Source organism: Sorex fumeus, unplaced genomic scaffold, assembly GCF_029834395.1.
Source record: "Sorex fumeus unplaced genomic scaffold, SorFum_2.1 ptg000041l, whole genome shotgun sequence".
NCBI lineage: Eukaryota > Metazoa > Chordata > Mammalia > Eulipotyphla > Soricidae > Sorex > Sorex fumeus.
The window spans coordinates 9,687,183-9,700,173 of NW_026606098.1; the positions used below are offsets into that span (position 1 = coordinate 9,687,183).

At 60.0% G+C, this 12,991-nt stretch overlaps 2 protein-coding genes across 2 annotated transcripts; one reads left to right on the top strand and one right to left on the bottom strand.

The window, feature by feature from the left end:
• Positions 1 to 7,623: 7,623 nt before the first annotated feature.
• Positions 7,624 to 9,304, bottom strand: TIMM29 (translocase of inner mitochondrial membrane 29). The gene is made up of 2 exons (XM_056119908.1): positions 9,155 to 9,304; positions 7,624 to 9,078 (listed from the first exon to the last, which is right to left on the bottom strand). The coding sequence occupies exons 1-2, from the start codon at positions 9,300 to 9,302 to the stop codon at positions 8,390 to 8,392; spliced, it is 837 nt and encodes a 278-aa protein (XP_055975883.1). The 5' UTR covers positions 9,303 to 9,304; the 3' UTR covers positions 7,624 to 8,389.
• Positions 9,305 to 9,449: 145 nt separating this feature from the next.
• YIPF2 (Yip1 domain family member 2) lies at positions 9,450 to 12,913 on the top strand. Its single transcript, XM_056119904.1, has 9 exons — positions 9,450 to 9,541; positions 9,650 to 9,710; positions 10,166 to 10,320; positions 10,409 to 10,489; positions 11,135 to 11,222; positions 11,680 to 11,796; positions 11,879 to 12,045; positions 12,513 to 12,695; positions 12,790 to 12,913. The coding sequence occupies exons 2-9, from the start codon at positions 9,680 to 9,682 to the stop codon at positions 12,901 to 12,903; spliced, it is 936 nt and encodes a 311-aa protein (XP_055975879.1). The 5' UTR covers positions 9,450 to 9,541; positions 9,650 to 9,679; the 3' UTR covers positions 12,904 to 12,913.
• Positions 12,914 to 12,991: the final 78 nt, after the last annotated feature.

The window sequence follows — 12,991 nt, forward strand, 5'->3', positions numbered from 1 at the left end:
AGAGCCGCTGCCGCTGCGGCGGCGGCGGCGGTGGCTGGAAGCGGCGAGTTGGGGACCGGATGGCAGCGGGGCCTATGGGGACTTCGGGCCAAAGGACACCAAAGAGCGGTTGGGCTCGGACAGAGCAGAGGCGGCTCACGGAACCCCGGCACTGGACCGTTTCTCAAGCTCATGGTGTGACCCGCTTGGTGATTCTGCCTTTGTGGCAAACCTCCCCTGGGCCTCCCAGGTTCTTTTAGCGAATACCCGTTGACCTGCGGCCTTGTGCCGGGTGCAAGTGCCGCACGCATAGGAAAGATGCAAAACTCGGGAGCCAGAGGGATCGGACAGCCCGTGGGCCACTTGCCTTGCATACAGCTCACCTGGGCTCAAACCTCTGCACTTTATACGGTCCCCTGGACCTGTCAGGAGCGATCGATCCCCGAACACATAGCCAGGAACAAGCCCTGAGCACTACCGGTGTGGACCCCTCAAAAACAGGAACATAAGAGGTGCGGTGAAGGGAGTGACAGGCTTGGGGGAGGCCCGCTAGGGTGAGAAGTACATTCACCACGTGAGATGGGAGACCTATGCCTTGGGAGATTAAGTACAGGAAGTAAGGCATGCAGCCAACCCCAGTTTGATCCCCAGCACCACACTGCAGTGTGGTGATTAGCATCACCAGGACTGATTACTGAGTGCAGAGCTAGGAGTAAGCCCCTGGCACTGCCAGGAAAATCTCCCCCACCCCGAAAAAACAAAAAAAACAAACAAAAAAACAGGATTGTAGGCGCCTCTTGGGTGGAGGGGGGGGGGGGAATGACTCTTGCTCCTGGGTGTGAAGACCCCAAGTGCCTAACCTCTGCTCTGTGCTGGGAAAGCCCCCTCAGTCTGCGGATTCAGTTCTGCAACCTGGCTAGGGCTCACGAGGGGCCAAGTCCTGGCACTGGCCTCATTTCTGCATTTCTCAGGTCCAGCTGGACGCCCCCATCCCCACCTGGCCACCTCTGGTCTCCCTTCTGCACGGCTCTGCCATCACCTTTGTGCTTCTGGATTCGATTACCAACTCCACAAAGGGCCCAGGCCCCAGAACCAGGTGCTGGGCATGCTGGTGGGAAGGGGCAGTGACCGTCTGCCTGAGTTCAGAGCTGTGGGGCTCGGCCACCCACGGCTCGTGGCTCAGAGCAGGGAGTAGGTGGCAGCACCCAGCAGAGCCAGAGCTGGACATAAAACCTGACTGAAGAGATGGTACAGCAGGGAGGGCACTTGCTTTGCAGGTGGCCTACCTGGGTTCAATCCCCAGCACCTCATATGGTCCCCAGAGCCCCACCCGGAGTGGCCCTGAGTGCCAGCAGGTGTGGGCCCCCCCCCAAAAATAAAACAAGCCAAAACCTGGCTCCAGGGCACACCAAGGGGCTCACATCAAGCTGGGTTCATTCCTGGTAACACATGCTTCTCCAACACAGCTGGGTGTGCCCCGAGAATGGAACTCTCAGTGCAAACCCAGTGCCCAGGCATTGAGATGGCAAAGGTTTCAGCTGAACTTGTTTTGGAGCCTCACCAAGTAGTATTGGTGCTGGAGGGACCAGGGACCCTGCATGGTGCCAGGGAACAACGTCAACCTCATGACAGCTGCACCTTCCCTGCCCTGTCTCCACCCCCCTCCCTCCATCCCTAGCCTGACTCTGGACTTCTATAGCTCAGATGGAAAAATGCTCAGCATTCTAATACCCAGTGCCAGAACCTTCCCAACTTCCCCATAAAGCATACACATGCATGCGTGCGCACACACACACGCACACACACACACACACACTCACACACCCCGTGGAACTGGAAATGTGTTTGGATCCTGTCCCCTCACCCCAAGGCCCCCAGGCACAAGATCCCATATGGTTTCCATGTGGCTGACCTCAGCACCCCGTAGGGTCCCCAAGAGTGATCCCTGAGTGTAGGCAGAAGCAGGAGTAAACCCTGAGCTCTACTGTGGGTGTTCCCCAAACAGAATGTGTTCCTTCCTTTCAGCATTGCAACACCCAGCAATGCTCAGGGGTCACTCCTACTTTGCACTCAGAAATTAGTTCTGGTGGTGCTCGGGGGACCCCTATAGGATGCCGAGGATCGAACCCCGGGTGGCTACCTGCAAAGCAAAGCCCTCCCCTCTGTCCTATCACTCTGACCCCAAGAATGGATTGCTTTCCCTGCATCTTTGCAAAGAAGTTTTTGTTTCCAATAATAACTATCTTGCTTTGCGAGACAAAAGAGAGAAAATCCATGAGTACAATAGTTTGGGTGCATCCTTCTCTCCACCAGCGATGCCTAGCAGAAATGGGGCCTCATTTGCCAGATGGGCAAATGCTGAAACTGGTTTCCTCTAGCCCCTTTCTGGGGCCAGATCTTGCCTCCCCTGCCACATTCCCCTCCCATTTCTCCCACTGACCTCATCCATCGTGCCAAGAAAGTCTGGGCGTGGCTCACAGAGCTTTGCCGCTCAACAGGTCTTCCAAGCCGAAACCGGAGAAACCAGCCGCTGCCCGCCAGACAGCCGTGCACCTGCACAGACAGCTCCGTGCCTCAGCGGGTGACCTTGGGAGAAGATCCCGCACCTCGAGGCTGCTGCTGGCGCTGCCTGCTCTGGGGGCTGCTCACTGCTTCCCTTTGGGGGCTCAGGGCAACACCCCGGGGTAGTAACCCCTGGCAGTGCATGGGGGAACATGCAAGACAGAAGATCCACTGGGTTGGTTGGGCGTGGGTCAGGCCAGTTGGCTCCTGGAACTAGCCCCTGCTTGTTGCTGTTGGACGTTATCAACCGGAGACATGCTTCGAGAATGAAGGAGCAGCCTCTAGAAACCTGGGAGTGACTCACGCCCCCCAGGATAACAAAAGAAGGGGTCTGGAGAGATAGCTCAGTGGGCTGGAACCTAGCCTTGGCCTGCAACCGGCCAGTGCCAAAAGGCTGCATCCCAGCACCACTGGGTGTGAATCTGGAGGGCTCAGGCACCACTGGAGGACGCGTGTAGCCTTGGCAACACAGGGCTAATCGGAGGGTGGGGAGATCACCCCAGGAGATAATATAACTAGCATGACCATAAGGCAGCATTTCTATTTGGGGGTATACGACGACAGCAGACCCGAAGCAGGGACTCAGACGTACACAGACACGTTCAGAACAGCATGTTATTTTTTTCTCTTTTTTGGGTCACACCCCGCGATGCTCAACGGAATTAATCCTGGGGGTGCTCTGGGGACCAAATGAGATGCTGGGGATTGAACCCGGGTTAGCCACGTTGCAAAGCAAACATCCTCTTTGCTGGACTGTTGCTCCAGCCCCAGAACAGCATGGTTCCTAATAGACCCAAGAAGAGCTCCAATGCCCAGAAGCAGAGGAAAGGGAACGCCACAGGCACACAGATGATTCGCAGGCTTAGAACTCCAATGCTAGAGACCAGCCTTGGTTCTCTGCCACAGGAAAAAAGGGAGAGAGGGCGACAGATGAGCTAGTTCGGGGTTAAAGCTCTTGGCCCCTTTCCTGACCCTTGATTTCTGGTATGTGATCTCCCCAGCACCTTGTCAAGAAGAGGTCCTGAGCACTGCTGAGCATGGCCTCCCATCCCCCGCCAAAATAAAAAGCACAGACAAATGCCTGCAGTTAGCTTTGCAGGCATTGGAGGGGGTTGGGCTCAGAGAGAAGCAAAAGTGGGGCCCAGCGGCTGAGTGTGGGATATAGAGTAAGCCCTCCCATTGATCGCTGATCGTCGATTTGCTCCAGCGGGCCCAGTAACGTCTCCATTGGAGACTTTGTTGTTAATGTGTTTGGCATATCGAATACATCACGGGGAGCTTGCCAGGCTCTGCCGTGCGGGCGAGATACTCTCAGTAGCTTGCCGGGCTCTCTGAGAGGGGCGGAGGAATCGAACTCGGGTAGGCGATGTTAGCTGCTTGTAAGGCGAACGCCCTACCACTGTGCTATCGCTCCAGCCCATATAGAGTAAGCAGTAAACGTAAACGGGGGTGGGGGAAATGAAGAATATAAGTTTTGCAAAATTAACTGGGTTGGGGGCCGGAGTGATAGTACAGCGGGTAGGGCATTTTCCTTGCAGGCGGCCCACCCAGGTTCCATCCCCGGCCTCCAATAGGGTCCCCCGAGCACCGCCAGGAGTAATTCCTGAATGCAGAGCCAGGAGGAACCCCTGAGCATCGCTGGGTGTGACCCAAAAAGCGAAAGACAAAAACAGTGGGGCGGGTTTCACATGTGATTGTGGTTAATGCGCCAGAACCAGCCAGTTCAAGGACAGGGTGTCTCATTTAAGCATCTCTTACCCCCATTCAAAAAAACCCTCCAAAGCGGCCAAAAACCTCCCCCCGCCCAATAGCCGGATAACGAGGGATCCATTTGCTGGTTCGTCGCAGCGCCCCAGAAACGCTGGAGATGACGTTGGAGGAGAGGTGTGTGTGCCAAATTCAACGGGGTGCAGGGACCCCCCCCCAATTACCGCCACGCGGAGATACATTGCGCATGCGCATAACCGGTGGGGTGGGTCCTGGGCGCGGAGGTCGCGGCGCGCATGCGCGGCGCGCATGCGCTCCGCGCTCCTCCGTCTGGCGGAACCTTTTTCTGCCCCTTTGCTTGCTACCTTTGTCTGCCGCACCCTGTGCAAAGCTGTGGGCGCGCCACGCCTCAATTCTCTGCTCTGGACATTGATCTCTCCCCTTCATATAGCAGGCCCATGTGGGGGAGGCCAGGGATCATTTTTCCGGCGTACATGGAAACCAGCATTTCTTGCTTTTGAAATCAGAGATGAGACCCGGCTTGGGGCGCCTGTCTCGCCTGTCATTGGTTGGATCTCTGGCACGGTAAAGTCCCGGCCACCGCCGCGACCGATTCCTACACGCGCAGGGCTGGGAATAGCCCCAACTCCAACGTGTGGTCCAAACTCCGGCACCCCAAAAACCAAATCAGGGAGTCTCAGATATTCTTGGGCCGGAAGGGTGGTGCTGAGGCCCCCTTACCCGGTCTCCCCACTATGAGTGTTTCCTGGTTGCATACCCCAGCACGTTTCCCTAAGAACGCCCGTTACTGAGGGCTACATGAATTCCCAGGTGAGCACCAAACAGTTCAGGAGGTGGCCCTGGCTGAGTGCCCTTTCCCTGTCCGATCCCACCGGTGGTCCACTGAGCACCGAAGGGGGTGCCCAACCCCACCCCCATACTCATATTGGGGGAGGGGGCAGGGTTTGATCCACACCTGGCGGTGCTTAGTGGCTACTTCTGGTGTTGCTACCAGAGATCAAACCTGGGTTAACTGCATGCAAGGCTAGACATTTGGGATGGGTGGTAGGTGCTGGGAATGAGCTTGGCAGTGCTCTGGGGACCACATGAGGTGCGGAGCCTGAACCAGGGTCACTGAATGCAAGACACCACCTTATCCCTGCACACTCTCTCTCTCTGGCAATAAACTCTGCAAATTGTTTTTGAACCACACCCTTCTTTGCTCTGGGCTTACTTTAGGCTCTGCTCAGGGATCAATCCTGGCAGGGTTTGGGGGACCATATGGGATGCCAAGGATCGAACCTGGGTCAGCGGCATGCAGGGCAAGCACCTTCCCCACTGGACCATCCCTTCAGCAAATCGGCTTTTAAACTGCGGCCCCAATGTTTCTGCCTCCTCCCGCTAAATGATCTGCAACACTCCTTCCAGAAGGGTTGGAATGGCCAGAGTTTTGGGATCCCTTTTTCTGGTCATTTTGCATCTTATACTTTCAAGGAGGTTCCAGGACAGGCACAGGTCTGTGAGCGGAAACAAACACGGGAGAAACATACACGAGCTGAGCTGTTTGCAACCTGAGAGGTGCCAGCATGGGCATGTTAATTTTTTCACACCCTTTGCCGGGGGAATAGCTCATGTGATCACAGCTAATAAAAGCAGCCCCTCACTTGTCTCCATGGCAGCCTTTTACCCTGTCAATATCACCTGCTTCCATCCTGGAACCACCTACAAAGCACCAGGCTTAGGCATCTCCATGGTAACAGCCCCTGTCACTATCACGCCATCTGTGGGGAGGGGGAAGAGGTGGATTGGGGTTTACTTCCCTTTCTCCCTTTTCAACAATTTCCATCTCCGTAGATCCCGTTTGCAGTGTTTCTGTTGTTTGTTTTGGGCCACACCTGGCGGTGCTCAGCCTCCTGTAGGGCCCTGATTAGACCTGGGGCTCCCGCACACAAAGCAGGTTGTCAGCCCAGTGAGCCTTCTGGCCCCTGGAGAAGCTTCTGGACCACACCGGCAATGTCCATGGCTAACCCTGGTTCTGTGCTCAGGGGTGCCTCCCAGCGACCCTCAGGGTCCCAGGTGGTGCCTGAGACTGCAGTGTGCAGGGCAAACACCTGAGCCGACTGTCCCTCCAGCTCTCATGTTTTGAAGAGCAGAGAAATGAGGTGTCTTACTCTTTTTCTTTGGGGAGCCCACTCCTGGCTGTGCTCAGGGTTCACTCTTAGTGCTAGGACACCCTATGGGGAACACCTTACCCGTTTTACTGTCTAACATGCTGGGGCGCGAGAGATACAGATAGTACGGAGGGTAAGGCAGCTTCCCTTAAATGTAGCTGACCCCGGCATCACACAAGGTCTCCCCACATCCCAATAAGCATTTTTTTTTCCTGGTTTTTGGGCCACAACCAGTGTTGCTGAGGGTTTACTCCTGACTGTGCTCAGAGATTTCTCCTGGTGGTGCTTGGGAAACTTTATGGGGTACCAGGGATTGAATCCAGGTCAGTGGTGTGCAAGGTAAGCACCTTATCCACAGTACTATTCTCCCCAATTTTTTTTTTAAATATATGTCTGTAACCGTTTATCACATTCCCCTGGAGAGCTCAGGCATATGGGCAGAGCAGGTCAGGGTAAGCTGTTGTACGGACCGGACTCTGCCTTTACTGGGGCTGGTGTGAAAGGGGGCTCAGAGATCCCCCACACGGTACCCTACATGTTTGCTACTCAATGCAACTCCCAAGAAAACAGGAACCTCATTCCTTTGTTTTGTTTTGTGGTCACACCTTGCGGTGCTCAGGGCTTTCTCTTGGCTCAGCACTTAGTCCCGGGAGGGTTCGGGCTACCATATGAGATGCCGGATACTGTACCCGGATCAGCAGCATGCGAAGTATCCTAACCACTGGACTACTGCTTTGGCACCAGAACCTGAACATTCTAGCGCCTGCAGTATTGAGGCTGGAGGGGAAATGGGTGCAGGTGACAGATGGGGCAGCCCCACTTCAGCCCTGCTCTGCCAGGGTCAGGAGAGCTGAAGCCTTGAGTTCCAGAGGCGGACGGCCCCTGCAGCTCAGAGCAAGGGCAAGTCTGCCACACGGAGGACTCTGCCGCCCCCTCTTGGCCGCTCTGAACACAACAGCTTGAAAGTCGTTTTCCAGCGCCAACTCCCTGGCAAAGGTGAACTGAAAGACAAAAGGGCTTATGGAGGACAAACTGTTTTGTAGGTCTTTATTTCTTTTGGTGGGGGCACACCCAGCAGCGCTCAGGTGTGGCTATTCTGGGGGGGGGCAGGGGAGCAGTATACGGTGCTGGGTGTGTGTGTGTGTGTGTGGATAGAAGCAAGAGCCTTAACCCCTGTACTTTCCTCTCAGGCTCATGTTGTTTTGTAAAATGGAGACACTGACTTATAAAACACCCCGACCCCCAAAGTTAGGGTACCAAGAAGACCACATGTCTGACACACCCGGAAAACACATCATGACAAAGACACTGAAGTTCATCATGGGCCACTTTTATTACGTGGCTCCAGGCTGCATCCCTTTTTCAAGAGTGATTGCCACAGCCCAAGTACCATCCATGCCCACAAAACCTGACCGCTGGACTGTGTGTTCAGGGTAACTGAACAGCATAATCCAAATCGTGGTGGCCACTACCAGTTCCAGGACTGAAAATCCCTTAGCTCACCACCATCCATTGTACAGCCGTCAGTGATGGGCATTCCGCCCCTTTCCCCCATACAATCCAAACGAACCTCTCCCTGGATAGCTGGCTGAAATGGAACTATCACTCTTGGGGGTCACGCTGAATCTCCACACCCTTGTTTTCCCCGGGCCTGTAACTACTTCTTCAACCAAGAACCCAAAATGAAAACCAACACTCAACACTCACAGGGAAAGGGAAAGAGAACCACTTCAGCGCTCCATGGCGAAGGTGGTCTCGCAGGTATTAGGAGGAGGAAAAGCCGAGACATCCCAGCTCGTTCCCAGATCCAGAAGATTCTCACTCGCCTCAGTAACCAGCAGCGCGGGAGCAAGACTACCGGGTGGGAATCCGGGGCGTGCTCCCAATGTCCTTCTCGGGGAGCTCAAGACGCACAGGACCCGCTAAATGCCCAGTGATCCGCGGGCTGAGCCCCCCGGGTGTCCCCGCCTTCATCTCTCGCTCTCCTCCTGCACCAGCAACTCAGCCTGGCTCAGGACCAGCCTGTCTCTCCTCTCTTTCTGCAGCACCTGCTCCTCCCACAGCGCCTGGTCCACCTGGTCGTCGGAGAGCACCACAGGCTTGTACTTCTCGTCGAAGAGCCGCTCGTTCGTCTCGGAGTGCAGATGGTGCGGCCCGATGACGCGCAAGTGCGCGGGCAGGTGCAGGAACTCGCTGTCGTTGATGTCGCAGTCGCGCATGCGGGCGTCCAGCACCCACCAGCGGCCCGCGAAACCCACGTCCAGCACCCGCTCGGGGAAATCGCTCCAGCGGGGCTGCAGGTAGCGGCAGCGGGCCTGGTAGAGGCTGGCCTGGGCGTCGCACGGCGCCTCGTACACCAGCGAGCACACGCCCAGGTTGACGTACCGCAGGCGCCCACGGCCCCGCAGCCACAGCAGCCGGTGCACGAACGTCTCCGAGTCCCGGTTGCGCGTGGCCGGCGACAGCAGCAGCAGCGACCCCGACGCGTCGAGCAGCGCCTCCTCGAAGGCCGCCTCGCCCGGCGCCAGCGCGAAGCACGCCGCCACGCCGCCCAGCAGCCCCACGTACACGGTCGCCCGCCCGGGCCGGGCCCGCGCCGCCGCCACCGTGTCGCTGCACGCCTCGGCGTAGTCCCGCAGGAGCGCCCGAGTCCAGATGCCTGCGGGCGAGAGGGGCGGTGAGCGCCGGCCCGGCCCTCCGCCGGCCACCCCGCCGCCACCGCCGCCGCCACTCACCCAGACGCGCCCACGCGCCCGGCTTCCTCGCCGGCGCCGCGTCCCCCGCCTCGCCGGGGCCTCGGGACCAGAACCTCTTCAGAGCGCCCGTCGCCATCCTCTTCCGGCTGGGCGTCCGTGCTCCGGAGAGAAACGCCAGGAACGCCATGGAAAAGGCCCGGTGAGGGGGACGGGCTCCCCGGGCGCCGGCGCCGCCGTCCCGGAAGAGGTTTCCCGTCGGAAGGGAATGGGAACAGCACCGCCCCGGAAGTTGGTGTCCGGGGAGCCGGGGGCGGGGTCGAGGGCCGCGCAGGCGCCGAGTGCCTTAGCGACAGCAGCAGGGGGAGCCGCAGGTGAAAGGGGGGCGGGGTGCAGCCCTCGGGACCGGGGCGGCGGGTTCACGTCCCGGTGGGTGCCTTGAGCCGTAGGGTGGGGCCGGGGATGCGGCCGGGACTCCCGGGAGGCGAAGGGTGGCGAGGAGGGTGGGCGCGGGGCTTGAGCGACTTCTGTCATCAGGGTGGGATGCGGTGACGTCTCTGCGCGACCATGGCAGCGGCGGACCAGCTGGTCTTCCGCGGTGAGTGCGTGGGGGAGGGGGCCGTGCCCCTGTCCGGGACCTCTCAGCTGGGCCGCACTTGACTCCCTCCAGCCCTGTTTTCTCGAACCCTGCTGGGGCGCTGGAACCCATCCTGCGTCACACCCCCTCCGTCCTCCCCTCGACCCGCAGGCGCCCCGCGGACCCCGACCCCACTCTAAATAGTACCCCAATATTGGGAACGCGCAGGTCCCCTTTTCACCTCCCCCAATTATAGAAATTGGGTCCATTTGGGGGGCAACCCAGGGCCCCCCCCCCGGTAGTGTTGACTTGTCGTGGACAAACCCCTAATATGCCTGCGCCCCGTTTTTTCCTGTTTTTTTTCCGAGTTTGGGGGAACGCACCCTGAGGGGTGGGGAGTTGAGGGGGAGCGCACCTGTGGCTCCTGCTGCCCTCGGCGCCTTCCCCACCCCCACCCCCCAATTCCTTCCTGGTAGAGTTCGAGGAAGCCACGATTCTGCTGGCTGAGCCCACAGATGAGGTGGTCAATGGCCCCAGCGTCCTCGTGGCCCCCCAGGGGCACGTGACTGTGACCGTGGACTCGGGAGGTGGCGGCTATGGAGTTGAGGACGAGGAAGGCGACAAGGTGGCGGTGAGTCCCCAACGTCCCCACACCCCACCTCCTTGACTTGGGGGGGCCAGATACTGACACCCCCCCCCCCCAACCCACACCCCACCAGCTCCTGCAGGAGGAGAAGCCTGAGGCGGGCTTCTGGACCTTTGACTTCTATCAGAGCTTCTTCGACGTGGACACCTCGCAGGTGAGGGCCCGGGAGCTGGGCGGGCTTTGGGGTTTCAGCCCCTGAACATCGAGTCCTTCCCGTGTACCGCCCCCCGCCTCCTGTATTGGGAGATAGCCCTGGGCCAGGCGAGGCGGCAGGGCAGGGGGCTCGGGCTGTCCCCGGATGTGAGGGGTTCGAGCCAGACCACCTGGGGAGCTGCGTGATTTGCCTCCTGCCCAGGAGCAGGAGCTGGGCAAGAGCAAAAAGAGGCAGGATCCCTGCTGGGGGACAGCAACAGCAGGGGCGGGAGAGGGGCCGCGCAGTCGCAGAAGCAGCCAGTCCCCGGCTTGTGTGTGTTGGGGGGGAGGGGTCAGGCCTGCGGCAGCTCCCTCACCTGAGATTCCTGGGAGGAGGGGGCTGCCGGAGGACTGAGCTGGCAGCCGGAAAGGCGGGGGGCGGTGCGCCCCCTGCCGGCCACAGGGGGAGGTGCAGGCTGTGCCCGTGGAAGAATGCCGGGGAGGGGGACCTGACGCTGCGTTCCCCGCCCCCAGTCCCGCCAGGAGCGGGCCCAGAGCACCGCCGGGTGTGGCCCCCAAAACAAAACTCAAACCCTGAGAGGGAAGGGTGGCTTTCGGGTGATGGCGGGGCAGAAAGCATCCTCCCTTATGTGCTGGGGTCCCCCAGGTTCTGGACCGCATCAAAGGCTCCCTGCTGCCCTGGCCTGGCCAGAACTTCGTGCGTCACCGGCTGCGGAATCGGCCCGACCTGTATGGTGAGGGCGGGGGGGGGGGGGTCCAAACACGGGACGCGGGGGGCAGCCAGAGAGACAGGAGAGGGGAGAGCGTGCCTTGCCCGAGGCCCACCCGGGGCCAGTTCCTGGCATTCCATATGGTCCCCTGAGCATCGCTTGGAGTACACTGGTGGGTGGTGAGCCCCCCCCCCCCAAAAAAGGAATCACCATAATAAAAATCCATGAGGTGGAGCACAACAAGGGAGGAACCTCCAGAAGGCTGTTTTGGAGAAGCCGCTGGTGCTGGGGCAAGGGATACCATGGCTCCATGTGCTCCGGCAAGGCCTGGAGATGGGAGGTGGCGGGTTCGAGGGTTCTGGCTGTAGGTGGGAGCTACTGATTTGGGTGCTCAGGCTGCAGCTGCTTCCAGGAGGGAAAAGCGCTAGTGAGGAGGGCCCGCCGCCAGAAGTTCTGGCATCTGAATGCCCCCTGCCCCCAGGCCCCTTCTGGATTTGTGCCACCCTGGCCTTTGTCCTGGCGGCCAGCGGGAACCTGACCCTGGTGCTGGCCCAGCGCAGGGATCCCAGCATCCACTACAGCCCCCAGTTCCACAAAGGTCAGCACGGTGGGGAGGGAGGGGGGTGGGTTCTGGAGGCGCAGCCCAGAGGTGACACCGGCTCCCCCCTCCCACCCCGCAGTGACCGTGGCCGGCGTGACCATCTACTGCTACGCGTGGCTGGTGCCGCTGGCGCTTTGGGGCGTCCTGCGCTGGCGCCAGGGCGTGCAAGAGCGCATGGGGGGCTACACCTTCCTGGAGACCGTCTGCCTCTACAGCTACTCACTCTCGGCCTTCGTGCCCACCGTGGTGAGGGGACAGGTGGGGGGGACAAGGCCAATTAGCCCCCCTCAGCGGTGGAGGGGAGTCTATCCTCCCCCAGCGGTGATTGGAAGGGCCTGCTACTCCCTCTCGGCGGCGTGGGCAGGGATGGGAACGGGGCGGGGCCTGCTACTCAGCCAAGAACGAAGGGGCGGGGCCTGCTGCAGGCTCTGCTTATTACGGGTGGGCGGAGCCAGAGCCCAGCACCTCCCCTGGTGAGAAAGGGGGCCTGCTGTTCCCTCAGCAGTGAGCCGGTCAGGAGTGTGTCCAGCGACCGGGGTTGGACCCAGGCCCAAACTAGGGAGGGCTCACACCGAGAGGGATCAGCTAGTAGACCGTATGGGGTAGGGCCAGCGACTGGCTCTCAGCCTTGTGCCCGTGTGCTTAGCGGATGGAGGGGGCATGGGAAGGAGCCAGGGCAGTGCCCACTACTGACCCCTGCCCGCCCCCTGCAGGTGCTGTGGCTCATCCCGGTGCCGTGGCTGCAGTGGGTCTTTGGAGCGCTGGCGCTGGCGCTGTCCACGGCGGGCCTGGTGTTCACGCTCTGGCCCGTGGTGCGCCAGGATACGCGCCTGGCAGCAGCAATGCTCCTGGCCTCGGTCATACTCCTGCATACGCTGCTGGCCGTGGGCTGCAAGGTAGGGCCGGGCTCCCGCTGACCCCTCTCTGGCTGGGAGGGGCCCCTCCCTCCGCGCCCCCCACGCTGACCGGGGCGGGGGGGTTTTGTGGCAGTATTACTTCTTCGAGCCCCTGCCCCCGGAGCAGAAGGCCGTGCCCTCCTCCGTGCCCTCCACCACCGCTGCAGCGCAGCTGCCATCCATCCTTCCGACACCCCACGGCATCTAGCGGCCCCAAGGTGAGACTGGCTTGCGAGGGCTCGAAGGGGATCTGAAAGCCAAAGTTGGGGGCCATTCCTGGGGTCTCTCTCTCTCAC

Bases quoted from the DNA above. Each gene is read 5' to 3' on its own strand.
- YIPF2 (XM_056119904.1), top strand. From the start codon at position 9,680: ATGGCAGCGGCGGACCAGCTGGTCTTCCGCG. The intron at 10,321-10,408 runs GTGAGTCCCCAA...ACACCCCACCAG, and splicing joins AGGAAGGCGACAAGGTGGCG to CTCCTGCAGGAGGAGAAGCC. The intron at 11,223-11,679 runs GTGAGGGCGGGG...CCCTGCCCCCAG, and splicing joins GAATCGGCCCGACCTGTATG to GCCCCTTCTGGATTTGTGCC.
- TIMM29 (XM_056119908.1), bottom strand. From the start codon at position 9,302: ATGGCGTTCCTGGCGTTTCTCTCCGGAGCACGGACGCCCAGCCGGAAG. The intron at 9,079-9,154 runs GTGAGTGGCGGC...TCTCGCCCGCAG, and splicing joins GGGCGCGTGGGCGCGTCTGG to GCATCTGGACTCGGGCGCTC.